A 26,155-nucleotide genomic window follows, 5' to 3' on the forward strand; every position below is an offset into this window, starting at 1 on the left:
TCCGCAATAGAACAAGCGCGCCTGCTCTTAAAGGGAATGTGAGATGTCGCTCTGATTGGTTTATTTCACGTTACGCCCAAACCACACCTATGAATAATGAAGCTACTTCAGACCAACCCATTTTAGATTTGCGTCGGTGCGCAAGAGTCATTTATCCCGCCGGTATAATAGCAACAGCGCCCAAGACCCGCCCACAAAGTTACTTGCGTTTTGCGCTTGATACTTGCGTTTTAGATCGTTAAAATAGGGCCCATTAAATACCTATGAATTGGCTTAAATGCCATTTTAATATCAACTAAGTTACCAATTATTTATGCTCTCAAGCTTCAACAAATTCATCAATTAAACTAAACACTCTAAAATGCCACTCCCACAACATACCAACAAATGAAACATCTTGTTCACAACATTCCTTTCAAAAAGAAACTCTGAAAAGCATTAAAGGTGTTGTTCCAACCCCGTAAGACCTGGCTCACTCCTTCATAGACTGCTGGGTAATCGATATCTGCCAGCCCAGAAAAGTTAGTTAAAACATCGTTACAATAGTCCAAGTGACTATAGTGGCTCAACCCTAAGTTTATCAAGCGACGAGAATACTTTTTGTGCAAAAAAAACACACTTTTTTCTACTATTCATTTTCTTCTGTGTGGGCCTCTGAATGAGTTCACGAGAGCGCCACAACGCATGTGCGAGAACCGAGAAGATGATGCCTGCGATCATTTGATGGGAAAGTGTGAAAGGTAAGCCACACTTACCCGGGCAGCCCCCAGACCCCAGTTTACAAAACCCCTGTCCTAGAGCATGTGTCATATGCAGTTAGATATGCAAATTTTTCTGTGTTTTTGTGTATTGCGAGTGTGGGGTCAGTATGATATGTAACCCATCTCTCTGTTGTATCAGAGACAGACATCTGTTTATGCAGGCTCTGTCTTGTCTTGTCTCTCTCTCTCTCTCTCTCTCTCTCTCTCTCTCTCTCTCTCTCTCTCTCTCTCTCTCTCTCTCTCTCTCTCTCTCTCTCTTCTCTCTCTCTCTCTCTCTCATTTATTAAAAAAAAGTCTGAAGTTTTGGTTAAGTCTGTTATTTGTACTGTTTGTGCTGCTAGAGATTTAGGCCACATGCTTCGGGATTTCCATGTTGTGTCAATTACGTTGTCTCGCAGGAGAGAGTCAAAACATGATTCCAGGGAGCTACAGAGAGCAACATGTTTGTGTTCAAAGTAATACGGAGAAATGCGGGAATAAACCGAGAAATGCCAGGAATGTTATGAAGTCGATAACCTCAGCATCATCCCTGAGGGTGAAGAAGATATCATGGAGGAGAGAAAGAAGAGCAGAGGGAAATATAAGAAGCTTCTCTCTTCTCTCCTCTCCACTGCTAGAACTTAATCCCATATCCCGACTGTGACCTGTGTGTTTTTAGTCCCTGGATTCAGCTCATTGTCCAGCCTGCCTGTTGATTGAGTCCATCTATTCACATAAAGCCTGTAGGACCCATCGTGGCCCACCGGGGGATTTACAGATGCAGGACGGACCCCGCCACGTTTATCTTTCTGCGTGTTTGACCAATCAGAAGGCCTGACTGAGCTCAGCCATTCCAAGCTGCAGGAAGTCAGAAAACTAGTGTGTGATGTGTACGTTCGATGGATGTTGGGAAGATGCTGTTGATCAGGAATTTGAGTCTTTCACTTTTACAAACAATTTTAGCTGGTGGAGATGGAGAATAAAATGGATGACATTCTATAGACTTGAAGCAGGATTTAGCTGTATTTAGCCATACCTGAATAACACAGAAGACCGTTTTAGAGAGGAAGAAATCACCTAACAACCACCTAGCAATCATATTGATACTATACATGTCAACCAGATACAGGCCTACACAACCATTCAAAAGTTTGGTTTCGGTGTGATTTTTGAATGTTTTTGAAAGGATTCTCTTACGCTCTTATGCTGACGGCAAAGCTGAATTTTCACATCAGCAAAATTTTGCATCCAAAAAAGTCCATTGTCCATTGCTAGAGATGAGGCACCGCTCACACAGAAGTCAATTTCAAACCAAGCTGCTTTCTGTTTTTCAAGGTCTTTCAGAACAGCGAATAAATCTGCATGGGCAACTTTTCCCGATCATGCAGATTCCTAATGGAAGGAGTAGATCTTGCTTGTGAAATTCTGCAGAGCTGCTGTAAATGTGATCGCACCTTAATATGATGATCAAGAAAAATGACTTATCATGCCTTGATGCTTAATATTTTTTTGTGGAAACCATGATGCTTTTGTTTTTCAGGATTATTTGATGAATAGAAAGTTTAGAAGAACAGCATTTATTTAAAATAGTAATATTTGGTAACATTATAAATGTCCTACTTCTGGTCAATTGAACACATCCTTGCAGAATAAAATGATCAATTTCTTAAAAATAAAATAAAAACCGTTGGTATATTTAATGAATTTATCAGGGAAATCCTGTAGAATGAGTGTGTGCTAAGAGATATTCAATGATTTGTACTTCTCTTTACATCTGGTATTCTGACAGCATTTTCTGATGGGTTTCCATTGTGGTGTGTTGAGTGTAACTGTTTTTGAATGACTGCCAGTCAGCTTCCAAGGGCATGTTAATACACAGTAGTGTTTACTGACAGTCTGCCCGTGAATTTAACAAATTTTCTGTTGATACGAGAAGACATTTGAATGATGACTACAGGCTCTTCACGAGCAGACAAACATTAGCTTAATTTTTTCTGACATGTATCATATTGGTGCCAGATCATATGCATACTAACACACAACTCTCCGTCTCAAAGAGACCAGGACCTTATTCTTCGCTTCAATGCTCTTAAGTCTGGGAATGGTTCAATTATTTAAAACCAACACCAATGCTTTGCTGTGCTCACATTTCATACTTTTTTCAGTCTAATGTTCATTCCATTCTTCCTTTTTTCAAAACACTTTTTATCTGTTCTCATCCAACAAATTCATATTTTCATCATTTATGTTCTTGTTTTCTCCTCCTTTCGCATTTAGTCTATTCTTGTCTCATCACTTTTCATCTCATCCTTTCACGTCATCTCATCTCATCACTTTGCCATTGTTCTCTTTTTTCCCTCTTAGTCTTGTCCAGTCTCGATTCTCATTTATATGAAATCATTTTGACCTTCCTTTTCGTCGCATAAAATGTTTTTGTAAATGACTGATGAATGTCTTTTTAATGCAAGACGTGTTTTGTACAATGGTGGTGTGTGTGCTCTGTGTTTACCTGTCGGAACGTGACTGAACCTGGGCACACCTGCATAGAGGCAGTGCATATGTGAACGCACACAAATGAACTCATTCTGCAGAGCCTTTTGAAGCATCTTGAAGCCCCTAGCACTAGTGCATCAGGACACAGGGCCGTTCTCAATCATCTTTAGATGTCTCAGTAGGCCGCATATTTCTTTGCACGTGTCTCTGTGTGTGTTGAAGCCTGTGTTGTGTCATATCTTATCTGCACTGTTAGCAGAGCTTTAGATTTTTTCGATCCAGAGAGACAACAAACTTTGTTAAAATTGATAGTAGTTCATAATTTAGGTTTAGTTTACGTTTAGATTTCACTTACAAAAAAGTACAGACATGGTACCATGGTAATCTTTGACGTACCATGTAGAAGTCTCTTATGCTCACCAAGGCTGCCTTTGTTTTATTAAAAATACAATAAAAACAGGAACATTGTGAAATATTGTAATATATTTAAAAATATTTAATATATATGTAATATATTTAAAAATGTAATTTATTCCTGTGATGACAAGCTGTATTTTCAGGGTCTTTACTCCAGTCTTCAGTGTCACATGATCCTTCAGAAATCACTCTAATATAGACTCGTGTGGTTGAAAGCGTTGGAACAGCCACAAAGGCCATCTTCTCTGCATACTGACTTAATACATAAACATTATGGGACGCGCTCTAGTCAGATGGGATTTAAACTTTGTCAGACGTCTCTGGTCACGTTCATATAAATAGCTTGAGGTTATTTTGTCCATTAGATAGAAAGGCCATATTTACACCATCCCATGAAAGAAATCAATACAGTAGTGGTTGAAAGTGGACAAAAGAGATGGATTAAAATACCGTGTGTAAACGGGAAAGTGTCTCCCTCGTCCACTTGTTATCCGAACGACCAAAACTCATCTTAATACCAGCCGGTGTAAACAGGGCCTTTGTTAGTAGCCTATTATTACCCACTTTCTCTCACAGAAAAAATTAATAATGACTGATAGCAACCCAAATTACAGAAACTGCTTTGAAAATGTCATTGTTAGTAATGGCACTTTTCGTAAGATGAGAAACACAAAGAGATGAAGGCCCGGTTTCACAGACAGGGCTTAGGTTAAGCCAGGATTAGGCGTTAGTTCTGTTGTGCCTTAGAAAGACACATCACCGGTGTATAGCAATGGCACTGACATGTTTGAAGATACGTCAGTGCAAGTGGCTTTCAGTTAAAACAGCTCAAACATGCATTTTAGTCTGGACTTAGACTAGCTTAAGCCTTGTCTGTGGAACCGGGGGGAAGAGTCTTCCTCTTCTCCCAGTCTTCATCTCTCTCTCTCTCTTTCTGCAGGAAAATGCAGGTCTGTATCTGATTCTAGTCTGTTCTGATGGTATCTGTGCTATGGCATCTGGTTCAGGTGTTCCACAGCCCAGTGACTAGATCCATTCTCGACTGATAAGATGCACACGTGCACAACCGTTCCCAGGGGTTCATATGGGCCTATGCTTGAACCCATACACACCAAATACATATAAATCACATATAACTGCACATTACGTGTACAAATGAACTTAAATGGATTCCAAATTGTTAAACATTCCTGGACTGATCCATAGAAGCCTCACATCCCAGTTTACAGCGTTTTCCCCTTCAGGCACGTGAGAGCATTAATGTGTGCGTGGGTGTATGTCTCTCTATTTTCTGATAGTGTTACAAGCACGGTAAAACCCAAACAACCCGTGTGTACAGATTGTCTATCACAACCCTTCTGATCGTGGTGTGTCCGTATACAGACTTTCCCATTCTTCAGAACCACACATAGACAATGCACACAATGCCAGACAGATTCGGTTACAGTGAGAAAAACAGGCTGTCCCAGCGACTATGGTTTTGCTGATCTGAGATCATCAGGAGACATGTTGTGTCTTAGTGAGTTCAAGGGTACATGAGACAGACAGGTCCACAGGTTATCTGAACTTTGAGATCAAATCTACAGTCAGATGTTTTGGCATTTTTGTAAACTATGCATGGGCACTTCTTGTCATTCTGAGAGTCATTAACATCTTTCAAAAGATGTATTGTGCTTAATAGCATTATGTGGTGGAAAGTACATTTTTAACATTGAAATAAAATACAACTCTTTTGTCTTGTTAAGACTTCATGCACTGGATGTATACAAAATACACACCTTCATTGCCTCCACACGAAAGTCGTTTAAAAAAATAAATAATTGTTCATCGGAGTGGTTTAAGACCTTAGGACTTTATGTGTTTATGTGGTTGTAATACAAAAAGTAACAAATCCTTCCCTTGAGTATCAAATGAACCCCCTTTGGAATGAATGCAATGCGAGGAATGCTTATAGTATACATAGAAAAACCTAAAAATGCTCAAAATTAAATATAAAATTCTAAAACTTTACCAAATAATTATTTTATAATGCCTACACGTATATCTGCATACTAAAGAGAAAAACTCAAGAATTGACTTTAGGACCCAGCGGAACAGCTCATTTGCTCCATATAAAGCTATTGTATATAGAGCTTTTTGCAAGGGGCAAAATTGTTGGTTGTTTGGGAAATTATGCCATAACTAGTCCATGTCGTAAAATTATTTTCAAGCAATAAGTATGTAAATATGTACAGTATGTAAATGATCATAAAATGTACTAATTATGACCGTCGCTAGCGTAGCTAGCGAAAGCGGTCATATAGGGATTGTCAAAGTTTTTTTTTTTTTTTTTTTTTCGTCACCTTACTGAATTTTTCGTCAACGATACCAGGGACACCGAAACACCGGGGAACATGAAATTTGGTGGGCATGTAGCCCCACTAGACTTCTAAGGAAAAATTTCGTTTGGTCCCCGGGGGCCACTCCCCCCCCGCGCTGGGCCCCCCCAAACCCCAAAAAATGCAGTTTTTCCTAAATAACTACCTGAACCGTGGCACCGAGGATGAAGAAATTTTTATGGTATGTTGGTCTACTAGACTTTTACGGAAAAATTTCATTTGGTCCCCGGGGGCCACTTCCCCTCCCGCGCTGGGGCCCCTGTAAATTTTTCGTCAACGATACCAGGGACACCGAAGCACCGGGGAACATGAAATTTGGTGGGCATGTAGCCCCACTAGACTTCTAAGGAAAAATTTCGTTTGGTCCCCGGGGGCCACTCCCCCCCCGCGCTGGGCCCCCCCAAACCCAAAAAATGCAGTTTTTCCTAAATAACTACCTGAACCGTGGCACCGAGGATGAAGAAATTTTTATGGTATGTTGGTCTACTAGACTTTTACGGAAAAATTTCGTTTGGTCCCCGGGGGCCACTTCCCCCCCCGCGCTGGGGCCCCCGTAAATTTTTCGTCAACGATACCAGGGACACCGAAGCACCGGGGAACATGAAATTTGGTGGGCATGTAGCCCCACTAGACTTCTAAGGAAAAAATTTGTTTGGTCCCCGGGGGCCACTTCCCCCCCCGCGCTGGGGCCCCCGTAAATTTTTCGTCAACGATACCAGGGACACCGAAGCACCGGGGAACATGAAATTTGGTGGGCATGTAGCCCCACTAGACTTCTAAGGAAAAATTTCGTTTGGTCCCCGGGGGCCACTTACCCCCCCCCCCCCCCCCGCGCTGGGCCCCCCCAAACCCAAAACAATGCAGTTTTTCCTAAATAACTACCTGAACCGTGGCACCGAGGATGAAGAAATTTTTATGGTATGTTGGTCTACTAGACTTTTACGGAAAAATTTCGTTTGGTCCCCGGGGGCCACTTCCCCCCCCCGCGCTGGGGCCCCCGTAAATTTTTCGTCAACGATACCAGGGACACCGAAGCACCGGGGAACATGAAATTTGGTGGGCATTTAGCCCCACTAGACTTCTAAGGAAAAATTTCGTTTGGTCCCCGGGGGCCACTCCCCCTACCCCCCCCCCCCCCCGCGCTGGGGCCCCCGTAAATTTTTCGTCAACGATACCAGGGACACCGAAGCACCGGGGAACATGAAATTTGGTGGGCATGTAGCCCCACTAGACTTCTAAGGAAAAATTTCGTTTGGTCCCCGGGGGCCACTCCCCCCCCGCGCTGGGCCCCCCCAAACCCAAAAAAATGCAGTTTTTCCTAAATAACTACCTGAACCGTGGCACCGAGGATGAAGAAATTTTTATGGTATGTTGGTCTACTAGACTTTTACGGAAAAATTTCGTTTGGTCCCCGGGGGCCACTTCCCCCCCTGAGCTGGGGCCCCCGTAAATTTTTCGTCAACGATACCAGGGACACCGAAGCACCGGGGAACATGAAATTTGGTGGGCATGTAGCCCCACTAGACTTCTACGGAAAAATTTCGTTTGGTCCCCGGGGGCCACTCCCCCCCCGCACTGGGCCCCCCCAAACCCAAAAAAATGCAGTTTTTCCTAACTAACTACCTGAACCGTGTCAACGAGGATGAAGAAATTTTTATGGTATGTTGCTCTTAAAGGAGAACTTGGTAGCTTTTTTAACTTAATAAAACTGTCTAGAAATCATTTGGATGGTTAAACAACCTGTTCTGGTGATATTGGTGACTTTCCCCGCTCCCCCCAGCGTTCCCAGGCGGAAAACCAACCTTGCAACTTGTTCACTACCGTCCCGGCAAGATAGAAATTGGAAGTCTCGTGAGAAGCGAGAACTAGAACGAGAACGAGCGCGAAACACAAATTGCTTTATGGCAATTCGACATAAACACACACGCATGCATGATGTATTACCAGATTACCCACCTCGGTAGACAAAGCTCCACACGATACAGTTGGCTTGCTCCGATCAAAACAAACGCACATAAGCAGCGGTAGAGAGGGGGAGGAGGCCGCCGCAAGTGAGTTTTTTACGACTGTGTTGTGAAATATACGCCCCCCCACAGCTGTAGGGGGAGCTCGTGGGGAAAACATGCGACAACAAAAGGGAAAATCAGCGAAGAAGTGACTAGAGTTCGCTAGAGTTGCCGAGTTCTCCTTTAAGGGCCCACATCAACCTAGCCCTTAATCACTCATTTGTGATTTGCGCCCCTCCCATAAAAAATGAAAATGCAATATTATTCTGCTTTAATCGCCCCTATCTTCAGTGGAGATGTTCAGAACTGCACCATATTTCATGTGTATGATTAACTTGACATCCTCTGGGGGTATCCTCTGCTAAGTTTTGTAGAATTTCATCCATGGGGGGGTATAAAATAAATTCATTTATGTGCACATTTAGTGACTGTACACTCATCGGCCTGTAGATGGTGCTGTTGAGCGAAGGGTTGCTGGTTTAGGATGATACTGTCACACACACACATGCAGGAATACAAAGAAACGCAAGCATGCACACACACTGACATCCACACGCACAGACACACACCCATACACACACATACAAATCCACATGCACAGACACACACACACAAACACACACGCGCACACATGTACGCACACATACATACACGCACAGACACACACACACACACACACACACACACACACACACACACACACAGACACACACATACACAAACACACACACACACACACACATACACACACACACACACACACACACACACACACACACACACACACACACACACAGACAGACATGCACATACTATTACTTTTTTTAGGTATATACATAAACACGCAATACAGCCAAATTACTCCACGTCATTTATTTTTGTGGAAAGCCAGTGCAGGCCTGAGCGGCGGTCATATTTTGTACCGCAATGCGGTACATCTAGTTCTACAAAGGATTATCATCATTTAAGATTGAAAGTCTAAACAAAGTTAAAAAAATGAAATGTAAAAACACAGTAAAACGTATCCAAGGAAATTTTGATGAAAGAAAAAATAAACAAATAAAAATCATTTCATGGGATATGATATTGCTCAATTAAGAAACACCCATTTATCAACTTCTGTTGATGTCAAATGAAGCTATTATGCTTTCATTCACCTACCTTTCATAGAGATAATGTATGAGTCTATGATCTTAAATGGTAAGATGAGGCAATGAACCCATGCTTGTCGCTGTCATGCCTTTAATTTTGGAGTTTATCTGTAACAATGCAAGTTCATGCAGAGAGCCGATTAAACTCCCGGCATTCCTTTAAGGCACGGATTTTATGCATTTCTTGATTATGTGATTCTATTTAAATTATGGATGTCTGTTTGGGCACATCTGTGCCTTCAGTCAATTAACTCAGAAATCCTAATATTAAGATGCTACAAAACCACTAGATTTAGACTTTTTTCTAATACCTTTTGGTGGCCTTCTATTCTTTTCAGTAAGCAAGAATGAGAGTCCCACCTTATTGTTATTGTAAATGTTTTCATGCAGTCATAGTGTTGTTTTGCTTGTGTTTTCCTCTCAGGGGTGTGTTTGCAGTGGGAAATCAGGATGTGACTGTCAAGGAATTAAAGGACAAAAGGTAACAGAACCACATACAATAATATCCACACAACAGATGAAAATGATAATATTATGTCACAAAACATACTGCTTAGTGATCACCATTATTCTTATAGTGTGTTCAAAACATCAGCATACCTAGTGAGAAATGATCTAGAGTTCAAGTTTAACATCCAAGGATGTTCATATTTATACTGAATGTAAATGCTGCCCCCTTCTGGTTTCTTATGTACTCCTCTCCTTACTGGTGCTGAAGCTTCCATATTTGCCACTTAAAGGGATAGTTCACCCAAAAATGAAAATTTTGTCATTTATCACCCTTAAGTTGTTCCAAACCTGAATGAGCTTCTTTCTTCTGTTGAACACAAAATAAAACATTTTGAAGATTGTTTATAGCTAGACAGTTGATGGCACACTGACTTTCAAATTAGGAAAAAATACTATGGAAGTCAATGGCTACAATCAACTGTCTTTTACCAACATTCTTCAAAATATCTTCTTTTGTGTTCAGCAGAAGAAAGAAACTCATACAGGTTTGGAACAACTTGAGGATGAGTAAATGATGATGGAATTTTCATTTTTGGGTGAACTATCCCTTTAAGTATGCAGGGGCATTGTCTCATCAGGTGTGAACTACTAAATATGCATGATCGTTTACGCCCCATCAGCATATTGCCTTTCCAAACTAAAAGTGTTTTGCAAAACTTAAATCAATGTATCGTTTTATGTGAATGATTAGGCAGGATGATTTTCACATCATTTTGAAGAAAAAACTTCGACATCCATTAGTCAAAAGTCTTATTGACATATATTTAGTATGTGTTTTGTGGCCTTATTTCAGAAACTTTCATTTTTAGTTTTTTCAATAACCATGCATAAACATTATTCTCTCATATGTTTATAAGCAACTGAAAAAAGCACAAATGTCAGGGCATGTCAGAACATCTCAAGGACCCCAAAAACACCCCAGACCCCAGAGGGTTAATAGTGGAATCATGCCAAATTTATTTGTAAAGCACTTTTTACAATACACATGATTTCTTTTTTCTTTTTTTTTTTTTTTCTTTTTTTTTTTACAGATAATCATGTTAATGTTTATTATATCTTAATATCTTCATGCCTTATAGTTGCATTTAGCAGATTAGAGCTGGGCAATAATATAGTAATGTCCTAGGATGATTAAGGATGTCCTAAACACAGTTAAAGTTACCATGAAATCAAAATGGACAATTCTCGTTTTTGTCACACTTTATACACTTTATATTAGGTGCCTTTAACTACCATGTGCTTATATAAAAAACAAGTACAACGTACTCATTGTTTTCATATTGTATTGCAAAGCATTTGGGGTACAGTCCGGGTAAGGTTAGGCACAGGTTTGGTAAGGTGTAATGGAAGGCTCAAAATTGTAATTATAGATTTAATTACATAAATTAATTACAGCTGTAATTACATGCAGGTATATTTTTAAAGTACATAAGTACAATGTAAAATCAAGTATGTAAACAATAAGTGCTTTGTATCAAATTATTAATTTAAATTTTAGAACATAGTAGTTAAAGACACCTACTATAAAGTGGAGGACCCATGTTTTTATGGAATATTTCAGTATTATAAATGACCTTTCCGTGCACATCTTTTTTTTAAATTCATGTGCCCTCCTGTAAGGACATCTCTTCTCTGATGACGTGTTTTTGGCGCCAGGACGGGACAATCTGTCTCTCACATGAGATCACAGCAATATCAAACCACAACCATCCAATGCGTTCCATCCTACAAATCTTCTTGTTGAAGAAGCTGTTTTGCTCAGATATGTCACAGTAGGAAGAAAAAACTGTCGCAACTTCTGTTTGATCCCTACACCTTACATGGCACATTGAGACATGGTGCTCATTCAGGAAAATCGAGATTGAATCTGGCATGCAACATTTCCAGGACTTCAGTTTAGATTTAAATTAAACAACTTCCACCATTTCTGTATCTTGACTGTAGCATCTACACTTTTGTCTATTTCCTTGTTGCATAACACAAAGATCAATCATTGTTTGTCATGCCATTGGGAATTCTGAAGATTGGGTCCCCAGGTTCAAAAGAGAAAGAAGAAAAATGTGTCTGGTGGTGGTGGGTGGCCTCATGACTATTTCAAGGTGACTTGACAGATATATTGGCCACCCAGGTGTCCGTATCAGATCAGCTGTGCTACACTATTGATGCCCAAAGCTACAGAACACTTATCAGCATTATAAGTCATGCATCTGCTCCTCTGTATGTGTCCACCTCTGTGTAAGAGTCTGTGTTCCACTTCTCTCTATTCACATGAGTTTGGCATACATGTCATGGTATGTTCATTTCTATAAAAGCTATGGCCATGGAGCTTCTTTGCAGAAGTTCCTCTTTTTTTCTGATCTCTGCATTGTTGATGAATATTTGCAAATAATCTTGAAAATCTGCTTCAAAAAGTTCATCCTGCAAATTCACCCAGTTGAGCTTTGATGAAGTTCTCGCTGTTCCGTCCCATTTGTGTAGGCGAAGGGCATCATGCACCTATTTTTAAGTCACTGTCATGTAGACTGAAGAAGACTGACGACTGGATATAAAAATAACAACGAGGTTTATTAAACAGGAAGGCAGTAACACAAGCATCACAAACACAAACAACAACCGACAATTGAAGAGTTATACCGAGCAACTTAAATACAGGGCAAATTAGGGAATTAAAGGCACACTATGCAAGATTTTTACCTTTACCCTTTCACACGTAAGTTTAAAATATTCTGGCTGACCCCCCAGCGTGAGTTTTTCAAGGCGACCGTTATTTAGAACATGTCACTTTATGGTTTCCATGGTGACGCGTCATTGCTTGTTACGTGACACACCGCAGCAACAACAGAGCTGAATGAATGATGATCTGCTTTTATGTCATTTTTCCTTTTTTATTCAAAATATTCACAAATTTGTTAGATATGGCATGAAAAATCTGATATTCCGATTGTCAAATATATGTAAGTGGAAGTGTTTTGTTGTTTAAACACCTTTATAACGATCACGTTAGTTGAGCTGTATGCGTGATGGGCGTCGCCATCTTAGTTTGTGCCGCAGATGCAGTTCAGAGAATCGGATCTGTTGGATTTACAACACGTGAATTCATCCTCTTCTCCCGAAATACATAAAAGTAAGTGGCTGGTGAACTAGGAGAAGAATAGAGTAAACTTTAAAGTTACTTACACAATGTGTATCTGATATGAATAAAACGTGTCTAATTATAATGGAAAGGATTAATATTGCCTCTTCCTTTGACATCAGTGTGTATTTTACAAACTCTAAATGTATTGTTTTTTTAGTACTTATATGTCTGAAACCTAAAATAAACATTATGTGGTTGAAAACACTGAAAAGTTGTGTTATATGACAGCTCTGAGCGCGCCTGTCTCTGGCTCAGCGCCAGCCAACGCGCGAAAGCACATTTGAATTTAGCAGTTGGTCACGTGATGCACTGACCGTTCTAATCACACCGGTGTGATCATACGCTCCAGGGACCAGCCTAGACTGATCACACCGGTGTGATCGTACGTGCGAAAGGGTTAATATAACAGCTTTGAAATCATTTCGATGGTATACAAACTTGTAGTAGGGTGAATCATCCCGATAGCAAAACGGGGGGGAAGCCCCGTCAAATCTTGCGAGAATCACGACTTGCATTACGGCACGGCGTAACATACATTAACAACTTATGAAGCAGCCTCTATGAAGGACACTAGCATGCATTTCAGACGTGAATCATGGCAGAGTCGACGAAGAAAATGAAGAAAGTGCGGTCGGAAGAGTGCAGAGACAGCTCTGCGTGAGTGGTATTTACGACAGTAACGTTAAATTACTCCACAGAGACTCTAGAGGTCGCTGTTTGAGAAAAATGTAAACTGCATAGTGTGCCTTTAATGATTAACACGTGATGATAAATTTATGTCCATGATGAGAAGTGGGAAACTGAAACAAAGGAACATAGGAACTACCGAATACAAACTAGAAGTCCATGAAAACAAAACAAAGAACAAATATATCTGAATATGTGAAACACTCAACTTTAAATCAAAATCGACAATTCTAATATTTTTGTAATATAATATTGCATTAATTATTATAATTTTTTATTTTTTATTTTAATCACATGCCCTAGTAAAATTTTATCAAATTAATTTCCCTCCCCTCGATATCTCTTCTCTGATGATGTGTTTACTGGCATCTTTGACAATTTGATAATAAACCCTTGTGTCTTCCACAGAAAATTCAACACTGGAGTGAAACAGATTTGAAAGGGGTCATGACAGGGATTAAGGTTTTTTTCCACAAAAAACAAACAAATATATATGCGAAAAAGCGATTATTTTCAACTTTCATTCTGACCATCTGTCTGAAATGGTCAGTTTTTAAGGGGCGGCTCCTTTAAGGCCTGTCAGTAAACGGCCACTGTTATGACTGGCTAATGCCACTGCATAGGAAACAGTATCAACGCCCATTAGCTATTGCATACGAGTAAATGTTTTGAAAGCATTTATCATATAAATCCGTCATTTACAGACAAAGCATTGTGATTTCACTGTGATTAATGGGTTCTACTTGCTTTTTACGTGACGCTCACATCCAGTGTAAGCAAATGTCAGCTGTTAAGCGACTGAATGCCAGTGGGCGGGGCCTGTGGTGCGATGATGTATGGAATGATACATGAAATGATGTTCATCGATGTCTTGCTCTGGAGGCAGGCATATGCAAATAACTTTGCCCGTGTCTGTGACGTCACAGATCCCGCAATATCCAAATGAGCTTAAAATGACGTTTTAAGCTATAAAACTTGCAGACCCAGGGTGTTTTAACAATGGTACCTCTTGTATTTCAAAACATCAAGGCAAATTTGATTTCTCATGTCAGGAACTCTTTAAAATAGGCATCATACACTTGCTGTTTTTTTGTAGTTACAGAGAAAACTGGGCATCATAGAGTGAACGACTGAAGATCACACACTGAGATGGGTCTGAGATGATCTGAAAACGACAAACTCACATAGAAACGTGCCCCGTTACGCATGACAAATGAAAACAATATGTGTTCTGAAAATCCGATAAAAGTATCAAGCATGCTTGATATCCTCAGACTTGATAGAATCATAGGCTGAAGCTAAAACATTTTAAAAATAAAGTCCCTGCACATCATATTTCTGTCTATAGTGTTGTCGACTCTTGACCGAAACGGGGCAAAAATCTCAGCAAACAATGTGTAGTGTATTCCAGCCTTTACTGTGTTTTAAACAAACATGTTACTCAATCATGCAACACAGTCATCAAAGTTACAAATATTTTAGTTTAAAGTAGCTGATAAACCAACACACACTCAGGCCAATTTGTATCTACTATATTTTGTTTTGCAGAATTAGTGGCTAATTCTTATGAATTCATATGATCTCATTTGTACATTTTTGTATGATCTGCTTACCCCTCACTGATAGTTACTTTTTTTTTTTTTTAATCACATGTTTTTATACAAATAAAATAATTTGTCAAAATCTCAATCTCTTAATGAGCTACCGCTGCTTTATCTGTCTTCCTCTCAGGGTCAGATGGGGTCTCCTGGTTCAGAAGGTGTAATGGGAGTTCAGGGGCATCGAGGAAAGGAAGGCCCTCCTGGACTTCCTGGTCCAATTGTATGTAACATACAGCTGCTTTACAAGCACACAGTTTCAAAATATATCAAATGTATAAAATATAATGTTCTAAATCTTACACAAGCTTTTAGAGGAACAATATAGAATTTCCCCTCTATTTCCTCTCCGCTGCTTATAGAGTTTTTCGTTCTTTGCCATTCACCTACAGACAAACATATTAAGGCATAACTGTTAAATGATGACCATATAGAATTTGAGACATTATTACTGCAATATTTTTGTGTAAGTCCATTGTAAAATATGCTTTACTTTTCATTATAACATGTTGCCATAATCTTATACTGAGATTGAGACTATCTTTTCGACATTCAACAACAAACAAATTGATTGTTGTATAGATTCTGTATTAGAGCGCTGATTAATGTTGATAAAATGTAAATATATATATATTTTTTTTATCACACAGGGAAACATGGGAAGTACAGGCATGCGCGGACATAAAGGTTCTAGGGTACGGAGTGTGTGAGTGTGTTAATATATTTCCGGTGACACTTGCAGTATAATTGAACACTAGCCAATCTCTCTCGTTCTCATTCTCTCAATAAGGGAACTTCAGGGACTCCAGGATTCTTTGGCCCACCGGGACTACCGGTAAGTTTTGAGAATAGTTTTAAGAGCTTATTGCTTAAAGGAGAACTCCGGTCAATTTTAACATTGAGCTCATTTTTTTGTACATTTGGAGTGCTGTCAATACAGAGAACAACGGCAAAAATCGGTGTTGCCTACACCGAGTTATTCTATTTTTAAAATTTGCACCCTGTTGACTTCAATGGGGCAAGTACTAAACCTGCTTTTAGCCTCTTAACATCCTTCATGTGTCATTACAAGTGCACAGAAAATGTGAGTGATTCCTTCTGAGTGAACACGAGTGAATCTGACTGCAATAGATGTGAAAGATATGTATAAAAATGATGTTATTTAAGCCAGCGCAAATACCTGTGTTTACATCCTGTTTTCGGTTGAAGTCCAAAGTAATCGATTGCCGAGTTCACGTGCATAGTTTTAGTTACCTATGATCACGCGCGTGAACTCGGCAATCAATTACTTTGGACTTCAACCGAAAAACAGGATGTAAACAGGTATTTGCGCTGGCTTAAATAACATCATTTTTATACATATCTTTAACATCTACTGCAGTCAGATTCACTCGTGTTCACTCAGAAGGAATCACTCACATTTTCTGTGCACTTGTAATAACACATCAAGGATGTTAAGAGGCTAAAAGCAGGTTTAGTACTTGCCCCATTGAAGTCAACAGGGTGCAAATTTTAAAAATAGAATAACTCGGTGTAGGCAACACCGATTTTTGTCGTTGTTCTCTGTATTGACTGCACTCCAAATGTACAAAAAAAATGAGCTAAATGTTAAAATTGACCGGAGTTCTCCTTCAATAACTTGCATTAGAGTGTATATTGATACTTTGCAGTCACGTGATATCTGGCGGGCAACAAACATGGTTAGTGCATCCAATCGCACAACAACTATCTGGCATGTCGTGTACACCTCAAAACACCAACTTTTGTATATTAAAACTGGCAACATCCTGGCAAGATCCTTGATTAGTTTACCGGTTTTCGTTGCTAGAGAATGACGTTCTTGCCCGCCAGCCAGTACAACTGACGTCACGTGCAAAGTATCAATATCCATTTCTGGCCAAAATGCTTAAAAGAGGAAACCAGATGCTACTTATGTCATAAAAGTTACTTTTTTTATGACGCCATCATTGCTGCTTTGCTAACATTTACAGAGAATATCATGTTTTCCTCTTTTAGGGGCTCCCTGGGAAAGAGGGGCCGAGGGGGGCTCCTGGTCTCCCAGGATGCAATGGAACAAAGGTAATCCAGAAGAATGGATCAGCATTTGTGAATAAATTGTTATTCCTTTAACTACACTAAAGCCCACCAACTGTCACCGTACTAAAAGTCACTGTCAAATTTATTTATTTTTCTTCCAGGGTGAGTCTGGTTTCCCAGGCTCAATAGGCCAGATGGGACGTCCTGGATGGCAGGTGAGTTCTGAAAATGAGTATAATATTAGATAATATTAATATGACGGTTGGCTGAGATAGCAAAGTGAACCCAGTTGCAGTGCTTTATTTTGGGAAAGGTGGAAGGTTATTTTGAGGTGGAAATGAGGATACATAACACATAAAAGTTAAAATCACATCCCAAATCGCATACTGTCTGAGTAGGTAATACATTTGAATTGGAATTGAACTTACTTCGCTATGATACGTCTTTGAATGCACACTTCAGAATCTAAGCTGAAACAGCAGATCATCTGGGGACTTTTTACTGTTTTTCAAATACTATGTATTCTGACATTCTAATCTTTTGGCGTGCTGTTCTTCATATTGTTATGATTTGGTGTTGGAGCGACAGCATTCAACAGAGAGAGTGAGAATCAAAAAGAAGTTCATTGACAATCATAATCCAAGTTCATAATCCATACCAGGCAGAGGCTCAAACACAGCACATGTAATCAGTCCAAACACACATACAATCCATGAAGGGCAAACAGGAAGAGGAATCCAAGACTCAGGATGCAATAAACATAAAGAGAATGCTGACAGAGCAAATGAACCAAAACAAACAAACAAGACTTTATAATGAATGCAGGGGAAAAGGCATTTAAATAGACAGGGTAATTAACTAAGAAAACAAGACACATCTGAAACAGATTAAATTAATAATGAGCAGAGAGTTCTGGGAAATGAAGTTCGGGAATAACAGAGTTCATGGTGAAAGTGAGGCTGCCATCTGGTGGTACTTAAGGGTACCGCAGCTGACAGATGTTACATATATTCAGTATAGTAGGAAAGTAAACGATTTCGGAGGCAGCGTAAGACCTAATAAATAACTAAACAATGTGGCTTCAACTAAAAGAGCAATTTGTATTATTATTATTATTATAGCAGGAAAAGTAAACCAAATAATATATTTGTTTGTATATATTTATTTTATATTAAATACATTTGCATATGCAGGAAACAGGAACAGGAAAAATGGCAATTTCATAATAAAAGTACCTTAACAGAAAATGCTAAGCTACACTGAACAGAACTACAGAGTGTAATCAACATGAAAATAAGAAGATGCAATCAATATGTACATTTTCGTGTTCTATTTATGTTTTAATCATTACATTCAATGCACAACATATAATTCACAATGTATTGTATTAGTAAATTCTGAAACCTCCACCTAAGTGGCACACAGAAAGACAGATGTCGGTATGAACCTCTCATAAAATGCCATGGAATGATTACTTGCATGCTATATAGATGTTTTCTCTGTTTATATTTTCATTCCTTAAAGATTAAAATGTGGGTGCTGTGGGAAATGAAAAAAGTAAATGCTCTTGTTTTTCTTTGGTACTTTTTGCAATGTGTAAGTCTCATTTGAGCCTTACTCTGATTAAGGCTGCCAATTTAAACCACAAATTTGTTGTTGTTGTTGTTGTTGTTGTTGTATTTAGGGAAGACCAGGAATCCAAGGACCTAAGGTGTGTTGTATTCGATTAACTTCAGTCCTTTAAGAATTGTTAAGCTAGCTTAATTGCTCATTTAATATAAAATGCTCACACGTATATTATAATATTATGATGACCTTAAATTATTTTTAGGGAGATAGCTATTTCTTCCCACCCTCCGAACAAGTGAGAGGTAGATGTGGTAATCGAGGCAGAGATGGAGATAAAGTAAGAAAATTCAAGAAAATTAAGTGAAAAATTCAGATTGAACATTTGGGCAAGCACTTTGTTTATTACTTTATGTATCTTTAATGTAATTCCATATTGTTAGTGTCAGTGTTTTGACTGAGATTCTGATTGGTTGTTGATCTACAGGGTCCACTAGGTTTGCCAGGATTACCAGGACCAGTGGGACCAGAGGGGCCTAGAGGTCCACCAGTAAGTTGTTCAGTGCTTTTATATCCTCCCATTACAATTAATATCATGATTACATTATTGCTGTTATTACTGATTTAACTCTGTAATTATTTTTAGGGAATAGATGGCATTCCTGGGTTACAAGGAGAGAAGGTTAGTTCTGATTAGCTCATGATAAAATGTCAGGGCAATGTCAAGAACCGGGTATTCTTAATTTTCCTCATTCTGCTCCGCTTGCACACAGTTGAGTGTGCAAGCCTTTGGCCGTGAGCGCGTGCACAATGTCTAGTGGACTTTTTGAGCATTTCAAAGCACTCAATTTACTTGCACATGCTCTGTTGTATACGCACCGTCCGCACAGACCGTGAGTGCAAACGTTCATGAACCCTCCTGATGATGAAACTGCCGGTCCGCTGTGGAACGTGGATGACCGAAGCATACTTTGGGCTTTAGTATATATGTATGTTTGTATGTGTAACATTTTTGTGTTACATATAGGGTCAAGAGGGTCGAACCATGGGAATACCTGGACCCAGAGGTCAAAAGGTCAGTATTTTCATCTTTACTTTTGAGCTTTTGCTTATTCTTACAAAACAAGCATGTCTGACACTTACAGTATATGAATGTGTAGGGTAAGCCAGATGAATAATCTGATTTAAATTGAATAATGCTCTCTATAAGCTGATTATATAAACTCTAAAATTCATTGCGGGGCTCTTTTGTAGGGGGAGAGAGGACCACCTGGTGTACCAGGACAAAAAGGTGTAAAGTTATTTGTAAAAGGACCAAAGGAGCCTAAGGTAACATTTCCCATAAAAGTAATTCATTGGAGTTTTATTTATTTATGTATTTCAAAATCCAGTTTTACACTGTAATACAAATGAATGATTTGAGTTTTGTGAAAAATCACTTTCTTTTTGGTTTCAGGGTGACAGTGGGGATTTTGGAGACAAGGGATGCCTTGGGTCAACTGTGAGTAATCAATTGTGTTCTTGTTCTTCTGTTGTTTAAATCGTTTATTTCACTGGGACTGCTTTAAGTTACTTCATAAAGCCCAACTTCTGTATTCTGCAGGGTCGTGTTGGTCGTCCTGGTCCTAAGGGGCAGAAAGGGGAAAGGGGAGAGCCTGGGGCTCCGGTAAATAACTAAATAAAGAGAGAGAGAGAGAGAGAGAGAGAGAGAGAGAGAGAGAGAGAGAGAGAGAGAGAGAGAGAGAGAGAGAGAGAGAGAGAGAGAGAGAGAGAGAGAGAGAGAGAGAGAGAGAGAGAGAGAGAGAAAGAGAAAGAGAGAGAGTGACAATGGAGACTCATTCTCTCCCAATTTGTCCTTAAACTTGTTCTCATCAAGTTCAAATGTTTGGCATCAAACAAGATTTAAAATAGATATATTTAAAATGTCACACAGCAATAATCCTTATATATATATATATATATATATATATATATATATATATATATATATATATATATATATATATATATATTATATATATATATAACAATTTGTAATTATGTATTGATTTTTTTAGGGGAAACCTGGAAAGGAGGGGCTGCAAGGAGAGTTAGGCTCTAAGGTAAGCATAAAATATTTTTCAGTGGCCCATCAGAAAAAATCCAGGCAGCTTTTCTGTTTTTAAAGGGGACATTTTTTGTTATCTTAATATGTTCCTTGAGGTTCAATTTTAGGTTTTGAGGTTTAGGAATTTGAGTTTTTTTGCATAATAGAAAAACTAATATGCAGGAAAATTATAATTTTCAACCTTCATTCTGACCCTCTGTCTCAAATGATCAGTTTTTAAAGGACAAGCTCTTTTAAAGGCTTGTCAGTAAATGGCCCCTGTTATGATTGGCTAACTGTTTAAACAGGACGTGTCGAAGCTAACATTCTTTTTCCTCTTTGTGCTGTTGTCGTGTGAAGTGCTTGGAGTATGTCAGAAATTGAATGGGTATCTGTATACTGTATCCAGTGTAAACAGTGACAGTGATTATAACGGGTTCTGTTTGCTTTTGTATAGACAGATGTTATCCGTTAAAGTCACCATGACAATTCTTCTTATTTTTTTTCATTCTTTAATTTTTTTATGGAGTATTGCAGCTTTTATTATAAATGTTTTATCCATGCACATAATTTATTTTTTTAAATTAATAATCATATTCTTTAATCAAAATAACATCCCCTGCTTCTTCCAGCGACAACCTGTCTCTCACATGAGATCACAGCAATAGCAAAGCACAATTCAATTCCAGATGGACAAAATCAAGTCCCGCCCTCATTTTTTCTTGTTCGAGAAGCCAGGATAGAGAATATAGATATGGATATATGTTCAGCGACCAGCGACTTTTTCACTGCATGTTGCTAGTGGCCAGAGGTGGACAAAGTATACAAGTTCCTTACTTGAGTGAAACTACAGATACTACTGGTCAAATTAGGAATGGGCATTTTTCAAAAATATTGCATTCGAATATTCGGGCTCATAAAATTCGAATATTCGTTTATTTAAATGAAGTTTAACGAAAAAGACGTTATTTTTTAAGTTTTTTTTTTTGTTTTTTGTTTTTGTCACCATTTCTGAAGAAGCTTATGATTAGGCAATATACACAACAAGCTTACAATATATGTTAAAGTTTTCTTTTAATTGAAAACATTAAAGAGTAGGCATATGTGTAAACAAAAAAACAAAACAAAGAACAAAAGGATATAAGCTCAAGCAGCGCGAACGGAAAAAAACGCCTAATAAAGCAGAGTAGCAGATCGCGCCAGTTATCGTACAGAACGTACACATACACTCGAGTCAGCATATGATTATCGTGTTTATATTGTTTCACGAGAAAAAAAAACAATATCCACATGCTGAGCAATTTATGCTCGAGTGAGAAAACGCGCTGCGCTGACAGACAACAAAGACAACAGTGTTCTAGTTCTAAGTTTCTAACAGCACTTTGCGTTTTCTGTTCTTAAACCTCTCTCTCAACAAAACTTAAAGGAAGAATATGTCTCAAAATCATTTAGCTATTAGATAAGTTATCATCTCGGATCACTCGCACTGTCGTCAGCTGTAGCTGCGCTTATCTGCAGTCGTGATGCAGTGATTGACAGCTGTCTTTCCTCAGTCGACTGCTGTTTGGATTTCATGTGATTTCTCATTGTGGTGATGATATTAACTCCAGATTAATTAATTAATTTGATCAAAAGTAATTCCATTTTGTAATATCATTTAGTAACCTCATTTCGACAAGCAATTCCAAACGTCGCGAGGAGGCAGACGACGACATTATGATCAAATCAGAGCCCGTCTACGGAGAGCCTGCCCACTCCCTATTAAGCCCTGTTGTACCGAATTTTGGTTGTAGTACCACCAGAGTTCCACTGGGGGCGATCGCCATGAGTGCAAAATGAATGGGAGTCAATGGGGCTAGACGGCTAAATTTGTCTCTTTCACCCGATTGCCGTTGAGAAATCTGAGATCTGATTGTAGATTTTGCAAGTTCAACATGGGTTATGGGTTGAAAGTTGAACGAACGAGTACTTATGTCCTTTTGATTTCTTACAGGTTGAGTTGTTGTTGTCCATAACACGCTAGCATTCTGCTAATGAACGCTGATTGGTCATTGAAGGACTGATTACGACCAGAGATCCCGCTTGATGGCATCGTGTCATCCGAAGCGGGACCAGAAACAAACAAAACAAAAACTCTTCTAGCAGGTGTGTTTATCTGTGTCAGCTGTGTCGTCGATGTCTCGAGAGAAAAGAAAGTGCAGAGCGCGAAAGCATCAGTGTGACTGAAGGATTGCCGTAAAGCCGTATCTCTGGTCGTACATGTGTATGACGTCATTGACATTTCAAAAGACTTTTTAAAGCAAATAAGTGACTCTAAAAAATCTAACACCCAGCAATGTGTAATTTATTTGCATTTCCTTTCGAATACAACATTCAAATTACTAAACAAAAAATTATATCCTGAGAAAAGTGGATTTTTATTGGTATAGCGCCATAGACCTCCATTCATTCTGCACTCGTCCTGTGAGCGCCCTCATATGGAATCAGAGAGGAACTGCAACCAGTTCAGAAGCCGGAAGTGTACTGAGAGTGAAACTTCTCGCCATCCGGCTTCTGAACTGGTTGCAGTTCCACTCTGATTCCATATGAGGGCGCTCACAGGACGAGTGCAGAATGAATGGAGGTCAATGGCGGTATACCCCTCAAAATCCACTTTTCTCAGGATATAATTTTTTGTCTAGTAATTTGAATGTTGTATTCGAAAGGAGATGCAAAGAAATTACACATTGCTGGGTGTTAGATTTTTTAGAGTCACTTATTTGCTTTAAAAAGTCTTTCAAAATGTCAATGACGTCAGAATGCTGACGTCATTAGCAGAATGCTAGCGTGTTATGGGCAACAACAACTCAACCTGTAAGAAATCAAAACGACATAAGTACTCGTTCATTCAACTTTCGACCTGAAACCCATGTTGAACTTGCAAAATCTACAATCAGATCAGAGATTTCTCAACGGCAATCGGGTAAAAGAGACAAATTTAGCCGTCTAGCCCCATTGACTCCCATTCATTTTGCACTCATGGCGATCGCCCCCAGTGGAACTCTGGTGGTACTACAACCAAAATTCGGTACAATAGGGCTTAATAGGGAGTGGGCAGGCTCTCCGTAGACGGGCTCTGGACATTCTCTGATCAAATGCAAACAACTTGTTAAACGCGCCACAGCGCTACCCAGTGCATTTAATTATAACTGCGAGTTAGTGCTTGGGATTTATCAGGGGGATTCACTGCATTTACAACCCGCCAAGTATTTACGGTTCGATAAAATTCGAATAGTATTTTATTTTTCGAATAATAATTACAGATCGAATATTCGAAAATTCGAATATTCGTGCACATCCCTATTGGTCAAATATTACTCCATTACAAGTAAAAGTTGTAAAGACCGATTTTTACTTAAGTAAAAGTACAGAAGTACTTGATTTTAAACATACTTGAGTATCAAAAGTAAATGTCAATGCATTGTTTTATTATTGTTGCATTGTTACAGTACCTTATGTCGATTAATAGATATTTATTATAACCAAGAGTTTTGTTTTTTCTTCCTAGGGAGTGCCTGGAGATGTGGGATATCAAGGAGCTACTGGGATAGCAGGGGAAATGGTATCTATCTGTCTGTCTGTTGTGCAGTCATGTGCTACATACCATGTAGGGTTCGGTCTTACTTTGGTTGGCAAGCCAAACTGACAATATATATTTGGCTATTTTAAGTGCAGTTGAACAGTGCCCTCTAATGAGTGGACTTTTTAAATGGAATCTCAATCTTTCTTAAATTCTTTATACTTTAATTCATTAATCTGTTTTTTTTTTGTGTGTGTGCGTGTGCGTGTGTGTGTGTGTGTGTGTGTGTGTGTGTGTGTGTGTGTGTCTTCAGGGTCTGAAGGGTGAACCCGGTGCCCCTGGTGACCGTGGAGAGGTAGGGAAACTTTCACTTATGGCAATCTCCAGATGTTTAATCTCACTTTAATCACGTCATATTGCCTGTGACAGTCTGAAACTCTTTATTCAACTTCATTAGCTGATGATGAAGTAATAATAATATCTCTATGTCTCTTAACATTTAAAAAGGAATGAATATTTTTGTAACTTATTGATGAAGTGTTATTCAAATATGTATTTTAGTTTGTTAGAACTGATATAGAGATCAAAGGTCAAAAAGGTATTCCTGGGCCACCAGGACCTCCTGGTCTACAAGGTAGTGAAGGTTAGTAATCAAATTAATTAAAACTACTTTCATTCAAAGACAACCAACAAGACCATTGTTCAAAACATTGTTTTCTTTCATTGATCAAAAGTGGTTTCCAACATTGATAATAATAATAAATGTTGCAAAAAAAAACAAAAAAACAAAAAAACAAAATCAATTTTCGAATGACATTGTATGTAATAATTAGCAATAATTATTCTTTTTTTAAGCCAAAATATATAATCAAATGTTGTTATCTCTGGTATCTTTTTTAAAGGTTTCAATGGTTTTCCTGGACCTCCTGGTCCTCCAGGTAATTGATAGTAGTAGTCTCTTTTTTACACGCACACAAATATACACATATACAAACGCTAACTTTCTCTTTGCTCAAATATGTCAGGGACCGGCATACCAGGACCTATTGGAAAGCCAGGTCCCCAAGGGTTTAGAGGTGTGAAAGGGGGAAAAGGAGAACCTGCACCTGACATCAGAGGACCCAAAGGACGTGATGGCCAACCAGGGGAACAAGGACCCCCCGGTGACCCTGGACCTCCAGGAACTCCACGTAACTGTCTTTTGTCAAAGACTGCCATCTTCAGTTTATTTGATTTATCAAGCTTGACTGTTGTGCATGACTGTTTGACATGACACTGTTTGTGTGCTCCTCTCCTGCATCCCCAGAAGTCAAAGGTCGCTTGGGACCAAAAGGGCTCAAGGGTGTCAAAGGCCTAACAGGCCCTGAGGGCCTGTATGGAGATCCTGGAAAACCAGGTGAGATTCACTCTTTTCATGGTGTATGTTAAAAGAAATATTTCAGGTTCAATGGTTGAATTAAGCTCATTACTACCGAAAACAACTTAGATTAATCGTTTGCTATTATTTTGAATTATTTCCTAAGGTAAACGGCAGCATGCCACAAATGTTGCCCATATAGTTGGACCTAAAACATTCCTTTAAATAAAGTGTATGTTACATGAATGCATAAAGTACAACCAGTAAACATGCTAATCACCTAATGCTGTTTTCCATTATTTTAATACAGGAGAGCAAGGAGAACTTTGCAGACTGTGTGCTGCTTCTACTGCTGACCCTGGACCTCCAGGACCATGTGGAGTTTCAGGCGAACCTGGAAATCCAGGTGAAGTCATTATGTAACATCTTTACAA

The 26,155-nt window shown here is 39.0% G+C and overlaps 1 protein-coding gene across 1 annotated transcript in view; it reads left to right on the forward strand.

The window, feature by feature from the left end:
- col4a3 (collagen, type IV, alpha 3) overlaps positions 1-26,155 on the forward strand; it is a 67,688-nt gene that overhangs the window by 19,895 nt on the left and 21,638 nt on the right. The window contains exons 2-20 of the mRNA XM_081370861.1: positions 9,610-9,666; positions 15,250-15,339; positions 15,767-15,811; positions 15,907-15,951; positions 17,133-17,195; positions 17,315-17,368; positions 18,838-18,864; positions 19,207-19,269; positions 19,366-19,401; positions 19,747-19,794; positions 19,974-20,048; positions 20,176-20,220; positions 20,323-20,385; positions 20,777-20,821; positions 24,926-25,007; positions 25,267-25,302; positions 25,390-25,554; positions 25,671-25,760; positions 26,032-26,127. Of these exons, the coding sequence (XP_081226987.1) occupies positions 9,610-9,666; positions 15,250-15,339; positions 15,767-15,811; positions 15,907-15,951; positions 17,133-17,195; positions 17,315-17,368; positions 18,838-18,864; positions 19,207-19,269; positions 19,366-19,401; positions 19,747-19,794; positions 19,974-20,048; positions 20,176-20,220; positions 20,323-20,385; positions 20,777-20,821; positions 24,926-25,007; positions 25,267-25,302; positions 25,390-25,554; positions 25,671-25,760; positions 26,032-26,127 (1,225 nt within the window). The remainder of the gene's footprint in view (positions 1-9,609; positions 9,667-15,249; positions 15,340-15,766; positions 15,812-15,906; positions 15,952-17,132; positions 17,196-17,314; positions 17,369-18,837; positions 18,865-19,206; positions 19,270-19,365; positions 19,402-19,746; positions 19,795-19,973; positions 20,049-20,175; positions 20,221-20,322; positions 20,386-20,776; positions 20,822-24,925; positions 25,008-25,266; positions 25,303-25,389; positions 25,555-25,670; positions 25,761-26,031; positions 26,128-26,155) is intronic.

This window comes from Scardinius erythrophthalmus, assembly GCF_964197995.2.
Source record: "Scardinius erythrophthalmus genome assembly, chromosome: 7".
NCBI classification, from domain to species: domain Eukaryota; kingdom Metazoa; phylum Chordata; class Actinopteri; order Cypriniformes; family Leuciscidae; genus Scardinius; species Scardinius erythrophthalmus.